The following is a 16542-nucleotide window of genomic DNA, read 5'->3' on the forward strand; positions in this document are numbered from 1 at the left end:
TGGTAGAATAGTATTTTTTTTTAAAATAAGTAGTTGAAAAAGAAAGAAAAGTTTTCGATTTACGCGTAATATTATTTTATGAAAGACTGTGTGGTTAAAGATAAAAAAGAAAAAAATAGAATGTAATGGAATGAAAATTAATGGGGGCAAAACGAGCATAATTCCAAAAAAAACCCAACCCACTTTTGTAGAACCCCTACGTGGTTCCCAGCATGACTCGCTAAACATTTAAATGCTCAAATAGCCGACGGAAATTAAATCACTGAAACATTTCTATGGCTACTGATATCGGCACCTTAGAGAAAAGGTGAACTTTTGGACCTAATTTCACCATGGAATTCATTTTATTTTTATTTTTTAAATTCAGGTGATTTTTAAGATCTTATGCGGCATGTTTGTTCAATTTTTTGCTATTAAAGTATATTTTGTATACTGATGACTGAGATTGGTGGCGAAAGATTTATTAACATTTGATGAAATAAGAAAAAGATTAGGAATCAGATGCTGAAATATTATCTGCAATTGAAAATTACTTGTCCAGTATTCTGTTGGATAAGTTGCCCAATGTTCAATTTCGGTATGCTGTTTCACTGTTCTTTCTTTCAGTTTTCCACCTCTGAATTTTGTGACGCTTATAACTTGGGATGTCCAATTGTAGCTTTAGATCCTATAAAAAAGGGTATTAGTTGTCGCATGATTAACACTATTTTGGTGAAAATACTGTGGGCACTAATTTTAGTGATTGCTAATAAAAGTGAATTTGATGATTTTCTTTTACTTTTATGCTGAAACGACCATGGCTTACCACTCTGACGACGAAATTTCTGTTGATCTGTTTATATTGCGGCCCATTTTCAGGTACTTTGATGTATGCAAGAAGCATGGAATTCTGCCAAATAAAGCAATTCTAGCTGAATTATTTAAGGTTTATCATCCATATTTCATTCTTTTTGTTTACATGAGATTCGTTATGGCATGAATGAACTTACAACATATAACTGTTTTTGTGTCATTAGAGTCTTTATGGAATTACAGTATGGGGTATACCTAATGCGAAACTTTAGAAAGATTTATGACTTTTATTCAGTGGTTTCAGCTGGTTTCTTTTATATTGGTTGTATGACTGTGTCATTATATATCCTGTTTATTTTTAATGACAAGATAACATAGCTCTAGAGATGGGATAAGGAATATTGGTGATTTTTATTGAAAGGAATTCATTGCTTAGATTAAGCTCGCGTCTACTCGAAGATGGGTCTTGGTAAGAAAGGCTTCTCATACATGTGATTTATTTTGTTGGGTAGTACCATAGTACGATATCTAAAGCATGCTATTTTGTGACAATCTTCATCTGAAAGCGGAATTTTTGGTGCTTAGTGTTAGAAATAATAAATGATATGTGAATAAACACTTCTTTCACATACAAGTCCGGTGGCCTAAACTTAGCTCTTGGTATAGCAGCTAGCACATTGATACATGAAAGTTGAATGGTCAGTTTTTCATCCATACTCTGTCAAAAATAGCTCAAATGGAATCCAAGAATTGATGTTATATTACATTCGAGAATCTAAAATTAAGTTGGAGATTTTTGTACACGCACCTCCATTATATTTGCTTTTCCTCCAGTGAGTTACTCATAATAAATGTGTAATGTATCACCTCACAATAATTATTGCATGGGGGTGCATGCTATTTCAACTAATTTGTCTTGCTTGATAACGTCACAGATGAATTCATGGTATTTTTTCTAGGTGATTTTATACTTGGCTGGTAGGTAGTTTTTACTTGTAGTTATATTTTTACCCTTCTTTCCTGCTGGGGAGATTTTATGAACAGATCTTTGGATGACTTGATTCGATACCTTTTGTTTTAATGGACAACACTCATTATACATAGTTTTCTCCACTTCTATGGATAGTGTTTTTTCTTGGTATGTTAATGGCCCCCTTTATCTTTTCGAATACCTTTTAGTTTATCTTCTTAATTTCCTGTTTCTATTCGGTAACAAGACAAACAAGTCTGGTCTGTTAATACTTCGGGCAACACAATCTTGGTGATATGTGTTTCTAATAATTCATATGGTGCCCTGCTATGTTCGTTCCTGAATTCAAAAAATTATACTCAATTGAAAATTGAGACATATTATTGGGTTTAACGTCACAGTTTTTTTTTTTTGTTTGGGGGGTGGGGGGTATATCTGTTTGTCTCAAGCATCAATGTGTATATCTTAGACTTGAACATTTTTCTTACTTATCAATCATGGTTCTTAGGTGAGCCAAGTCAGAATGTAGGTAGTACTTTCAATAAGCACGACTTTTATTACAAAAATCTTGTGATTTTTTCCAAACCATGGGCATTATGAATCTTTGCTGTTCTGCATTTTTTAACAAATCAAGCAGAGAGCATGAGCTAGCAGTCCTTTTAAAGGAATAGTCATAAATGTGCAGCTGCATTAACCCTGTTCTCTGTCATCATGTCCTTGTTTGCACCTATCTGTGAAATTGACATGTATTTCTTATGTTTTTCATGCAAATTTGTTAATGAAAGCTTATTAAATAAGAGATTTTTGACATCTTTATCACATTGTCGAAAAGTAAATATTTTCCTCATCTTCATATGAATTGCCAATTTCTTTATATCTTTATAAATTGTTTCTAGTGCTTCTGTAGACATGCTTCTAGTTGTGAAAGGTTTCCTGATTCTTTAAAAGGAATTTATCCAATGCCTATTAACCTTGACCTTTCAATTTGGATTACACGTGGAAGCTGGCATCCTTTATTGTTCTTTTCTAATAAAACTGTTGTGATTTTTCTAACTTTGATTATTACGATCCATTTCCATGAGAGTCAAAATTATATTTGATTAGTCAAAGCTGTCTTGTGATACAGGCTAAGCTCAAGAATGCACGTCATGAGGTGTCCAGCCTTGTGGTTTTGTTGGATGACTTGAAGGATGTTGATTACTATCCGCTTCTTGATCTATTGATGGAAATTGATTCTTCGGAGATTGATGCAGTTGACATGATAAATAGATCTTCTTGTATACTGAGTGGGGAAAGCGTTTCATCATTGCTGCGTGCTGTCAACAAAAAGCTTCAAGTTGTTGATGTCAGGGACATCTCATTCGGAAAGGATTTCTTGCTGTATGTGGTTGTGCCTTTTTACTCCTTCCTACATGATTTTTTTTTTTTTTTGTGGCAATGAAGAGAACTTCCTTTCTTTCCACTTTCTCAACAGACAGATACTTTGGATATTGTGCCTTCCAAAACGTAGAATAATAGCATATAATAAATATGTATTATTTAATTGTGGTAGTCATGTGATTATTGAGTTATTAGAAGAAAGAAGGATTCGTGCCTAGTGCTAAAATTTCCGGAATCTTGTATCTTTATAGAACAATAAAAAAAGGCATTATATAATTAGAGTAATGGACCACTTGTTTCTTTGAGAATATTACGATTGTTGACTATACTGTCAAGTGGAATCCTAACTTATCTCCTCAACGTGGGAGGAGAGATTTCATCCTTATTTTGTTGAGCCAATTATCCTCATATTCTCTACTTGCTTGTCCTTGGAACATTTTGCTTAACATATGCTGTACGAACTCTTTTAACAGGACATCTCATTTATTTTGTTAGATTGTAGTTAGACTTCCTTGTGTTTTCATAAAGAGAGAAGATGGGACCTTGATGGGTTTCCCCAACCTCATGTTCCTCTTGAGAACTCTTACTGTTGCAAGCTTGTATGGTTCCTTGGCACCTTCCAAAATGCATCTTTTGGTGCCCTGTGTGCGCTTATGATAATACAGCACAATTTACCTTGAACAACTGGTTTGTAGTTTTTTAACACTTGTTACATTTCACTACATCTTCTACTATTTTTCTGTTCCCCCCCTCCCTCAACCTTGTCAGTCTCTCTCTTTGTCGCTAGTGCAGACACAACATAAGGTCTCTTATGTTCTAGGTTTTCTTTTGCTGCTTGTGAAGATACCTTATTGTTGTATTACAGATTTTTTTGGGTGTTTTCACCAGGTTGGATTTTATAACTCGAGCTCTGTGTACTCATAACCATAAGATATTTCTTGTTCAGGGATCTTTCTCGACAAGGCTTAACATGCCAAGTGCTAAACCTATGGTCCTCCCATTTTCGGAAACTCAAAATGGTTGGGAAGTTTGTTCAGATGCACGTACTTAACCTGGATTTTAGTGCTTCACTTACAAGTTTTCGGGAGGATTGTTTTGCCTGTATGCCAAATCTCAAATCCCTTTCTTTATGCGAGACAAGAATTGCAAATCTGTGGACCACTAGCGCAGCACTATCCAAACTCCCCTCGCTGGTTGAACTTCGATTTCAAAATTGTTTGTTATGCAGTGACACAGGGAGCTCTCCTGCATCATCCTGGAATAAAGTAAACGAAGACATGGATTCTAAAAGTCATAGGGACATTGGCCTGTACATTGAATTACCATCGCTCAACGGTGAAGCAATCCCATATTTACCCTCGGGCATAGAATATGAAGATATGAATGATTATGATGCAAATCATGATGTTCGAAGCACAGCGGAAGATTCTTCAGATGACAGTGAATTTGACTTTTCGGGTCATCGTCAGGACTTCAGTTTGATGGAGTTGTTGCCCGATTTGCCACCTGGTTGGAATCGGCTGGTTGATCAGCAGAATGAAGTATAAATGGTTTCTTATGTTTTGGGCAAACTAATTCAACATGGATAACGTTGGGCACGATACTACTATTTTGCTCTTTGTTGGGATTTAGAAATCGATGGTTTTAGCAAAAATAATTTTTTCTTTCATATATATATATATATATATATATTTTTTTTTTTTTTTTATTTTTTATTTTTTTTTTATTTTTTTATTAAGTGTTAAAACATTACAAAGCTTTCTGTATGATTCTGACCACAAATTTTAGGGGAAAAAATCATATTTCCGAATGGTTCTCAGTCTATGCCATCGCAAACCTCTTCTTAAGAATGCATCATTCTCAAAGTGCTTGAATAACTTTGGAGTACTGCCCCCACTAAGAATCATTATTACTTGTTATTGTCATACCAGATCTCTTTCGGCACACTGGACATGCAAGATGAAGATCAATTCTCTCCTGGGTCATCTAACTCTAGGCACCCATCTTACATTGCCTCAAAGAAATACATTTCTCGTCATCCATCTCCAATATGTTATGAGAAACACTACAGAGATTACATGATAGCTTCATTACCAAACCTTAAAGTTCTTGATAATTTGCACATTCAAAAGGTTGACAGGGAAACAGCCAATGATATCTTCAGGCGCCATTTTGAATACCTACCTTACAACATGAATAATAAAGAGAGCGTGGTTGGTATTCTGCAGAAGCGTGAAGTAAGAGCAAGCCCTACTCGTACACACACCTCGAAGAACAAGTTCTCTTATGCATCTAGAAAGTCTCAGCATTTCTATTCTAGGTCATTATCTGCTGCAAAAGTGGGATCTTCCACGTGGCCTACCTTACGCCCTCTTTCTATTTTGAGTAGTATATCAAGAGATGAAAGGAGAAGTTTTCGTCCAAGGCAGTTTGAGTACCATCCATCTGAATCGAGTCTTATGGCTTTTGGGACCTTGGATGGTGAAGTGGTTGTTGTAAACCACGAGAGTGAGAAGATTGTTAGTTACATTCCGTCACTTGGAGCTATGACTAGTGTGTTGGGATTATGTTGGCTCAAAAAGTATCCTTCTAAGGTATGTCATTTGCTAATTGTTGAAAAAAATATTCAAATAATATACATGCGACCCTATCAAATAGCTTAAGCTTTTAGATCAAGCGATTTTAACATGGTATCTGATTAGGCAAAGATCTTGGGTTCTAGTCTCACCACCAACCATTTTAACTTTCAGGATACTGAGAATATACCTATGTTGCTGTTTACTTTTGATTCAAGACCTGACCACTTAGTTGATTTGATCACTCTGTTCACCTTTTGCTGTATAATTTATTGTTATTACCAGCAGGGCTGCTGGTCCAGTGAGGTATCCTTGTTAAGGATGTAATAAGGCATGGCATCTCATGAATGGATTGCAAGTTAAACATGCATGTCTTAATTGAAAAGATTTTTTATGATTTGAAGAATCTTGATTTTTCCATATGTTTGTTGTCTGTATGAAATTTTATTTATAGTTAAAGGATTCTTATTTGGTGGTTAATTCATTTTTATTGTGTCTATTTTGCAAATTACTGTTTCCCATCCCCTCACTTGGTTGTTCTGTTTCAGCTTATTGCAGGTTCGGATAATGGTTCACTTAGATTGTATGACGTACAAAGTATACCTACAATTAGCAGAGGCATTTACCACACTCCTGTTACCTTTGATGAGTTTGATCAGTTGACATCTGTTCATGTCAACTCAACAGACGAACTGTTTCTTGCAAGTGGATACTCCAGACATGTTGCTTTATATGATATTAGCAGTGGAAGACGCTTGCAGGTTTTTGCTGATATGCATCATGAACATATTAATGTCATCAAGTTTTCGAACCATTCCCCATCTCTTTTTGCCACTTCATCATTTGATAAGGATGTTAAGTTGTGGGATTTGAGACAGAAACCAAATCGGCCTTGTTATACTGCTTCAAGCTCTCGAGGGAATGTGATGGTTTGCTTTTCTCCAGATGATCATTATCTTCTTGTTTCAGCAATTGACAATGAGGTAGCTTCTTCTTTTCTTGAGTTAGAAGTGCTAAATTCCGCTTTCTTCAGTAAAGGGTACAGTGTATTGATGTTTCTTGTAGCTTTGATGCTTTAGGATGTAAATAATGTTTCATGCATGGGAATTTTCTTATGCTAAAAGTATAAATGTCACTAAACAAAGTGGTGGAATGGAGATTGTGTAGGCATTTTTTAATATATATTCTTGGGAATTTAAAATTATGGGCAAACTGGTAGAAACAACTAAAAGAACAGTGGACACTGTGGACTGATATCAAAGTTGCACAAAAGATATGTCTCATGAGCTAGCAGCAAATAGGACAGTTACAAGGGAAAAGGCAAACAAGACTAGGAACCATGATTCTGTAGAATTGTTGAGGTCTTTTTGATTTGGATGAAGAAAAGAAACAACCACCACAGAGTGTTTCAAGCTCCAAAACTTCAGAAAGATGGAATTACACTAGTTTGAATAATCTAGTGATCATAGCTAGTTTTCGGCACCTCTTGCTTTTAATAATATCTTATTAAATTCAGTTTTTGGCTTGGTACATCATGTCATTTTCAATTATCATGTTCATTATATATGGAACACCAGACCTTCATCATTACTCCATTAAGAACATAGGGTGTTATACTGTTATTGCCAGGTTAAACAGCTGTTGGCAGTTGATGGAAGGCTTCATCTGGACTTTGCTATAGCTTCAACTAGAAGTTCCCAGAATTACACTCGGTCTTATTACATGAATGGGAGGGATTATGTTATAAGTGGAAGTTGTGATGAACATGTAGTCCGTATTTGCTGTGCTCGTACGGGGAGGCGGCTGAGGGATGTATCATTGGAGGTATACTGAACCTTCTTTTTGTTTCATTATCAAATTTGGCTTGCTTGTACCAAACTTTGCCATTGTTTGACACTCTTTATAATTTTAATACATTTTTCTCTTTTTTCTTTTCAACCACACATTTTTCAATAAAATAATATTATACGTAAATCGCACATTCGCCCAAAAAATACGATTCCTTAATACATTTTGCCGAAATTTCTCTTTATAATGGGGCTCAAACAAGGGCTTTTAAGAAATCAATAGTATGAATTCATCTTGTGCCAGTTTGAAAGATGAAGATTATATAGCTCAACTCTAAGGTGATGGTTGATCAATGTTTTTCTTTAATATTTATTTGCTTACTTCATTCGATATTAAAATGCAAATGATTCCTTTTCCATTTTGTTTTGCTTTTGTAACAGTCACTCTGTTTTCATAACAATATTCTTCTTAATTTTAACAAGATTAGTGGCAAAAGTATGATGTGAGGCCTCAAAATAACTAATTGTTTTGGGTGAACAGTTCCAAAACCTAACTTGCAATCTTTCCCAATTTTGGAACTTTTTGCAATTTTATTGTTTGTATTGCTTTCAAATCTTTTATTCTATAAGGAATCACACACGCGAAAGCAACAGTTAGTAAATGAAGGAAGCACTTGAAGATGCAAATTGCTAAATAAGAAAACAAAATGAATATTGGGGGATAAGAATTTCAACTAGAATTTGAATACTAGGGAGCTTAAAACTGTTTCTTTGTGAGGAATTGTTTCGACGCCTACCCTGCACATACTAAATCTGACAAAATTTGTTTGGTCTTTTTCTTCAGGGTAAAGGTTCGGGGACATCAATGTTTGTGCAATCTTTGCGGGGAGATCCCTTCAGAGTAAGTTTAAGATTTATATAATTTTCATTTATAATGATACAAATGATGCTTTTACCTTGATATTTCTGATTAGTGCAAAAGGAGCCTGGTTTCAAGGATTAACATTACATATGTACACCTTTTATCCCTCTCAACAAACCTCCTTGCTTGTTCATATAGGAAGTCACTGAGATAGATTTCTTTTCTCAAGTGTTGATGAGATTAGTGCACAAAATTGATAAGTTTGCATAAATTGATTTCAACAAAATTCTTATAAGAATTAATATGTCTATGATATATGTTCTTGGTATCATTTATGTTCCTTTTCTTACCTATAATCATGCTATGTCCTCGTCTCAGGATTTCAACCTGAGTATTTTGGCAGCTTATATACGTCCAAGCTCAAGTTCGGAAATTGTAAAGGTAACATTTTCTCAGATTCTTTTTAGTGAGATAAAAACAAATGTATACCAATCCTTTCTTAAGGATACGTGACAAAGTTAAGTGTACTTGCAGGTTAATCTTCTGGAATCGAGTGACCATGATAAAGTACATTCTAACACTCGGCAACCTCACATTATCAATGGCCTGGGCGGTTAATTCAGCGAACCTCGATTGTAAACATACACATGTTGAAGATATGTAAGTAAAGAATTAAGTCAAGGAAGCTCGACCGGAGAAAATTTTGTTGGACAATTTTTCATGCTTATATTTGTTTCTGTACAATTTTATTTTATTTTATATACACGTCACTGTAACGTTGTTTGTATATATAATCGTAAGGTTATCTGGTTTGGCATCTCTGATCATATGATGTTTCACTGTCTTTTTTCAAGTTCAGGGGCAAACAATTTGACTTCTGCCGATACTGGTTTTATGTATTAAACTTGTCGAACTGGAATTGTTTCTTGGATGTCTTGCGTATTTACTTCAATTTTTCTGCTCAATTTGGAATTTTAGTTTTGACGAACATGTTGTTTGAGCTTAAAAAGTTGGCATATATTTTGAAATAAATAATTTTTTTGATTAATGGAAGTAAATTACTTATGTTAACCGTAAGGTAACCACTACTTTAAAAAGTACTTTTTTTAACATAGAAGTCGAAACAAGTAATATACATCTTAACAGTTTTAAAAATTACTGATAGAACTAATTTTTAAAAATCTTAGAAAGGATTTTCATTAAACTTCGAGATTGCAGTTTGGTTAGCATTACAATGTATATCTAAGTATTTGTTTGGTTAGCTTAAAAAGTTGGATTAAGTAAACAATTAATTTAATTTTAATCATATATTTTATAAACTTTTATTAGCACTATTATTGAGAGTTTTGCCAAACAATACTTAAAATTTATCCAGACGAGGTCGTTCATTCCATGCATTATTGTTGGTCCCAAGTTTTTAAAAATAGCTTTGCTACACAAACAGGGTTGGGGAAAAGGTTTTAAAAGGGGACACGTGTCAAACACCGATTTACTATTTTTTTTTTTTTTTTAAAGCAGTCAGACGCAGCACATATCTCCAAAACCTATCTTTCCCCCTGTTCGAGTAGTTTTATTCTTTTAAAAAATGTTGAATGAATAAAAGAAAATGTTTTTATGGAGGTTGATCCCACCTTTGGATCTAACATTCTCCCTAATTCACAAAACTGTTTCAAACAAATTTTTTATTTTTAGCTCAGCTGCATGCATGATATTTCCCGTGTGTAAATTTTGTGAACCAATAGAATCAGTTCTGAACATTTATTGAAATTAATTAATATTTCAGTGACAGTTTGCCAAAGAGCCTAGCCAACTCTTAACTCTACCCATCAAAACAGCCTTAAAAATCAATTCTAAAGCAGAAAAGAAATGAAAACTCTCATTGTTGCTTTCTGCTGCCGTTTTCTCTTCTGCTCTACAACTCTTTCCTTCGACTCACTGACAAGTATGGGTTTTTGGCACGTATTCGAACCATTAAATTTAGATATTAGTGACTTTCATCAGCGACTTATTATCTAATTTAGTTATTTTTATTGTGTGAGTGAAAACCCGACTTTGAATGATGATTAGAAGGAATTTATGCAAGAAACTAGCTAAAGATAAAAGAAAATGACGAAGATGACCAAAGACTCAACCTATTTTAAAAAAAATAAAATTTGGCCAGGGTACTGCGGCGCCCATTTTTTTGGGCAGAACCTGTGGCGCGTAGGCACTACTCGGGTGTTTTTTTTATTTTTTTTAATTCAGGGACCTAGCTGCAATGTTCCTTAGGTTTTAATATAAAAGGCCAAAAATCAGCAAAAAGAAGGAGACTTTTCTTCCATTGGAGCTTCAGCACGTTTTGCTTGCTGAATTTCTTTTGCTTTTCTTTTCTTTTTGTTTTTCTTTCTTCCTTCCCACCTAGTTTTTCTTGCACAATTTGGGAAAAGATTGGAACATGGAAATGGTATAATAGGTTGGAAAAGGAGACCAATTGATATTGATGAATTCTCAACTATTTCCCTCTTTATCAATAAGTTTTTCTTCTCATATTCTCCATCAATGTTTTGTAAGAATTTGTTGGTTATGTGTGAATATTTCATGGGTAACTAAATATATTTGTAATTAGGGATTATTTCAAACCCGATTTATGATTTTCAAATAATTTGTACTTTGTAGTTCTCTTAATTGATGTGTTTAATCTATTGTGTTAAATATTGATTTTGTTCTTCTTAATTGTTTAGATGTATAACTAAACGATTGAATTGTTTCTATGAATGCTATTTTGAGATTAGTAGTACGTAATAACTATTGATTCTAAAATCTTGTAGCAATTACATTTCAAGAAATTGTGAAGAATTTTCAATTGAATGTATGTGGATTAACACTTAAGTTAGTTATCCGAGCTTGGGAATTTGCACTTAATTCAATTATCTCTTTTGTCGTAATGCGTTTGTTAAATTAAATCTAAAGAGCTTGTTTTAGGTTGTTTAATGAATATGGTCAAGTAAAGAGCTCGTTTTATTCGACTAACATGTAAGAAGAGATTGAAATAATTGAACTTGTAATTATTCTCGAATTGTTATTAATCTTGAGAACGAAAAATTTATTGTGGTAATTGACATGAAAATCATTTTCGTGGTGACGAAATATCTCCTAACCACATTTTCTCATATTCCATCGACAATCACTTTGTTTATTTCAAATTTCAAGTCTTTTCTATTTCGAATTTTTCGCTTTCCTTAGTTAAACGAACCAAACCCACCATTTAATATATTTCGCATTTAATTGTTAATATTATATTTTTGTGCACAATTGACATAATTGAATCAATTTTCTATGGGAAATGACCCTTGCCATGTTACTACTCAAGACGACACAGTTAAGTTAGGGAAAATTGCACCCGAGGTACCAAACCTTTCGTTTATTAGCAGACTTTGTCCAAACCTTTCATTTGTGCCACTGGAGGTACCAAACCTTTCAAAAATTCGCACCTGAAGTCCAAATGGATGGAAACCGTCAATTTGACCGTTAGTTGACCAATAAAATTAAACATTGACCAATTGGAAAGGGTAAAAAGGTAAAAGTTACTTAACCCTGTAATAAAGCAATTAAAATAAATAACTAAAACATAAAAAAAAAATACTATTCCACCCCACCCCCACCCCATTCAAATCCAAAAACAGAAATTAAACAGCCACCTTTTTCTTCAACCTCCCCACCCCATCGCACCCCACCTAACCCCACTCCTGGTCAAAAAGAGATGAATTTTCAAAGAAAAAAACAAACAAAATTTCGTAGAGAAAGAAAGGAATTTAGAGAGAGAAAAAGAAATAATGCGTGGGATTAGAGAGAAACTGTATTGTTTTTCATTTTGTTATTGGGAGTATTAATTGTTTTGTTGGGGTATTCTACAAATCTCACCGCACATATGGATTATGTAGAGAGAAAAAGGAGAAATCTTTCATAGTATTTCCTATATACAGACACTTTTTTCAATATTCCCATTTGCAAACCCTAGATTTTAGAGAGTTTAATCGAGTAATTTTATTTGTATTTTTGTGGGTTTTATTTCAATTTAGGTTATTTGGAATTTGGGGATCTGTATAAACCCTGACTTGTTTTGATTCGGTTAGGAAGTAAGCGTTTTGATTTTGTGGAGTCAAATGGAGACTGGTGGAGCTAGTGGTAGTGGAAGTGCTGGAGGTGGTGGTGCCGACGATTGTGGTGGAGGAGGAAGTGTTGGAAGTGTAGAGCCGGAGAAAAAGACTACAGCAGAGGCGTGGGGGTAGGGTGGCGTGCGAGTGGGGGTGGGGGTGGGTGAAGAAGGAGATGAATAGTATTTTTTTTTTTTTTTATGTTTTAGTTATTTATTTTAATTGTTTTATTATAGGATTAAGTAACTTTTACCTTTTTACCCTTTTCAATTGATCAAAAATTGGTCAATGTTTAATTTTATTGGTCAACTAACGGTCAAATGAACGGTTTCCATCCATTTGGACTTCAGGTGCGAATTTTTGAAAGGTTTGGTACCTCCAGTGGCACAAACGAAAGGTTTGGGCAAAGTCTGCTAATAAACGAAAGGTTTGATACCTCGGCTGCAATTTTCCCTTTAAGTTAAGTAAGAAAAAGTAATTGGAACGTGATTTGTAACGTATCACCCACAATGGCCACATCCTCTAACTACATGTATTTTCTATATATGTTAGATATGTTAGAATATTGTTTTGATGAAATAGGAAATGCGGTGCAGTGTACTGTACACAGTGGTGCAAGGCTCGTTGCGCCCTGGCTGGCTTGAAGGATCGATGCCTCAAGTACTGTGGGATATGCTGCGCCAAGTACCCGTGAAAATTAAATGAACCCAGCTGAGGAAATAAATTATGAAATGAAATTCAAGAGAGTTAGTCAATGGTAGAACTGTGATTCCTATTCATGTTTGTTACATTTGCTTTCCTTTTTCGATTGGTTTGATTTAAAGAATTTATGACAAGGATGCACTAGGACTCTTTTGACATGATTTTTGAGAAATTAAAATGAGCTTTTGAAAAAAAAAAAAAAAAATTGCTTCTGGAACTATTTAGTTAATTTTACGGAAGTTGGTCCAATTGTGATTCTCTCTCAAAACACTTTTGAAATAGAAAACTCTTTTAAAAATTGGTTATCAAATAAAAATTAAGATAACTTTCTCAAAAAAAGCAAAAGTCATATCAAATCTGCCCATGATAATTTATTACAAACAACTCTTGAAATTATGGTTAAACATTATATATAATAAGTGTTGAAAAAGAAAACAAACTCATTTTAACTAACAAAATAAATTTAGCCCCCGTTTGAGCCATTGTAAAAATGAAAATGAAAAATATAGTTGTTATGAGCTCCGCACAAAAGATAAAAAGTTAAACATAGTGACTTAATGTAATGAATAACGATCATATTTTTCATTTTAATAAAGAAATAATATGGCTCAAACGGGGGTTATAAGAAAAGATGGGGGCGGGGGGCGTGATGCGGGGGCAGTGTAACAATTTTAAATTATTGATGTAATGATTTAGGTCTATAACTGAAAAAGAAATTATGAACACTATAATAATAATAACATTTATTTTATTAATTTTTAAATTATTGGGTCTACAACTTTTCAACCACATATTTCATTAATTTTTATCAAAATCGGCTGAAAATTTGATTTTAATCCCCATCAAAATCAAACAGGGGCTAAATATAGGAATTTTCAAAGTTCATTTTAAAATAAATTACGTACACATCAAAAAATAAATATATTGTAATGAAAAATAACTTATTTTTGAAATACTTATTCATTCACCTGAGTTTTAAAATTTGACCGTCAAATGTTTGAGGGTGTGTAAGCCACCATTCAGCTTCCATTAAATTTTATTTATTACATTTCATTTCTCTCTTTTATTTCTAACCGCACAATCTTCCATAATTTAATATTACATATTAATCGAAATTTTTTCTTTCTTTTTTAATCACTCATAAAAAAAAATATATATAAATGTATTATTCCGCTCATTTTTTTTTTACATAAAACGGGTGCCAAACGGCGGCTAATTAACCCAAAAGAAAATCTCTGCCTTCAAAATTTCAAAATTTCTCAAAATCGCCGCATAGAAAATCGATAGATTTCCTGCAATTTAACATGGATAATTCGAAAGTTCAAGAGGTATGCATAAAAAGTTGTTGATATATCCATAAATTCTGTTGATTTACGTATATAAAATTTGGTTCGTTTGTAATTATTGTAAAAATGCAGATATTGGAGAAGCAATTATTGACTGTGGCGAAGGCTGTGGAAGACAAGATAGATGACGAGATCTCGGCTATAGATCGGCTAGATCCTGACGATATGGAGGCGTTAAGGGAGCGACGATTGCAACAGATGAAAAAAATGGCGGAGAAACGGAGAAGCTGGACAGCCCTTGGCCACGGCGAGTACTCAGAGATTCCAAACGAAAAAGAATTTTTCTCTGTTGTCAAATCCAGTGAACGCGTAGTGTGCCATTTTTACCGTGAAAATTGGCCTTGCAAGGTATTTACATGGGCGTAATACATGTATTTATCTACGTCTGAGTATGTGTGCTTTGTGTAGATTCGCATTTGTGTTAATCAGTAAAAATGTCTAGTTTTAAGCTTATGAAATATTGGTTAGTTATATTAGCTGTCTGTTCTCTCTTCTGATTAATTTGGTGGCTGTAGATTTTAGTGCAGTGGATTCTTAATCAGGTGGAGTTTGCATAGAGACTGTGTTTATGCAAGGTACATAAGATTGGGCCGTATTGCTATTAAAGATTTTTATAATTAGGAATATTTTCTGTAGGGATAGAACAACACCATAGCAAGGTGATCCCATGATACTGTTCAATGAAGTTTCTGTTGTTTCTTATGCATTCTGGTTTTAAAAGAAGAAGAAGAAAGAAAGAAAGAAGTAGTCATGGTGAGATTCTTAGATGTTTGATTCCTTGTGAAGATCATAATAGCATTTGTCTTGCGGCTTTTGTGCATATATGGGCCATTATCAAATGTGAGGGGGTAAAATGTGCTTCTTCTCATTGATTTGGAAGACAGTGTAGAAGTAGAGTTGAAGGCTGTAGATTAGTTTCTTAGATTGTTTGATGGTTTGAGAGAGGTTAATAGGAGCTGAAGAATTGAATTAAAATTACAGAAGAACTAAAGACTTTTACTTCATGATACATGTTGCAGCACCCTTGAGAATTTCACTTGATATACATTCCGCTTAATTGTTCGAGTTGGCCTTTTATTTTCCTTCGATTTTTCCGCCGATATTTATTGATGCACACATCCTGTTTAGTTGTTTGGTAGCTAGGTCTACAAGCAACTGTTTAAATCTCCTTTCTTATCGAGGTTTCCGAATTGAGAAAGACCTGATCTAAAACCAATTTATGCCTATTATCAATTAATGTTGGGAGTGATCAATGTTGTGCTGACATGAACAGTTTTTATTTTGTTCCTTCAAACCAAGCAATGTATAGAAATTGAATGCTTCCTTTACCTGTAAATTTCTGGGAACCGAAATTCACCCCCAATTTCTTGGTAAAAGTAATTTTGAGAAAGAAATAAATCAGAATAGCTCGATTGCAGGTCATGGACAAGCATCTGAGTATATTGGCTAAGCAACATATTGAGACGCGCTTTGTGAAAATCAATGCTGAGAAAAGTCTTTACTTGGCTGAGAAGCTCAAAATTGTCGTTCTTCCTACTCTTGCCCTCATAAAAAATGCTAAAGTGGACGATTATGTGGTAAGTTGTGTGCAAATGGTTAACCAAGTTATCTTTTGAATAAAGATTTTATCTTGTGAGGCTTTATCATTGCTGAGACTCTGCTAATACAAATTAGGTTGGATTTGACGAGCTTGGAGGAAAAGATGATTTCAGCACTGAGGAACTCGAGGAGAGGTTAGCAAAATCCCAGGTTATTGTTTACGAGGGTGAATCGTCCCTCCATGCGTCCAAATCTAAAGGCAAAACCAAGAGTGTCCGTCAAAGCTCATACTCATCAGACTCTGAATAGATGTAAAGTAACGTTAATTTTGAGTCATGTTGTGAAAGTATTTGGCAATATTTTCTATGAGACCTATTTCTATTTTATAGGTAACTTACATCGAAAATACAAACTTTCTATTTAGGCTAACAAAACGCCCAGGAGAGTCCATGCAT

At 34.1% G+C, this 16542-nt stretch overlaps 2 protein-coding genes across 3 annotated transcripts; both read left to right on the forward strand.

Moving 5' to 3' along the window:
• Positions 1-212: 212 nt before the first annotated feature.
• On the forward strand, positions 213-9298 carry LOC111375831. Of its 2 annotated transcripts, XM_022998743.1 has the most exons (10): positions 213-307; positions 859-925; positions 2889-3142; positions 4089-4683; positions 5074-5736; positions 6267-6701; positions 7348-7542; positions 8350-8406; positions 8746-8808; positions 8902-9298. In XM_022998743.1, exons 1-10 carry the CDS (start codon positions 276-278, stop codon positions 8983-8985), a joined length of 2445 nt encoding a protein of 814 aa, XP_022854511.1. In that variant the 5' UTR covers positions 213-275; the 3' UTR covers positions 8986-9298. The 2 variants fall into 2 exon arrangements, with proteins under 2 accessions (XP_022854511.1, XP_022854512.1); XM_022998744.1 differs by lacking the exon at positions 213-307 and having other exon boundaries at positions 2889-3149.
• Positions 9299-14388: 5090 nt separating this feature from the next.
• On the forward strand, positions 14389-16504 carry LOC111375833 (thioredoxin domain-containing protein 9 homolog). Its single transcript, XM_022998746.1, has 4 exons — positions 14389-14530; positions 14621-14896; positions 15967-16125; positions 16223-16504. The coding sequence occupies exons 1-4, from the start codon at positions 14507-14509 to the stop codon at positions 16394-16396; spliced, it is 633 nt and encodes a 210-aa protein (XP_022854514.1). The 5' UTR covers positions 14389-14506; the 3' UTR covers positions 16397-16504.
• The last annotated feature ends 38 nt before the right edge of the window (positions 16505-16542 follow it).

This window comes from Olea europaea, unplaced genomic scaffold, assembly GCF_002742605.1.
Source record: "Olea europaea var. sylvestris unplaced genomic scaffold, O_europaea_v1 scaffold1422, whole genome shotgun sequence".
NCBI lineage: Eukaryota > Viridiplantae > Streptophyta > Magnoliopsida > Lamiales > Oleaceae > Olea > Olea europaea.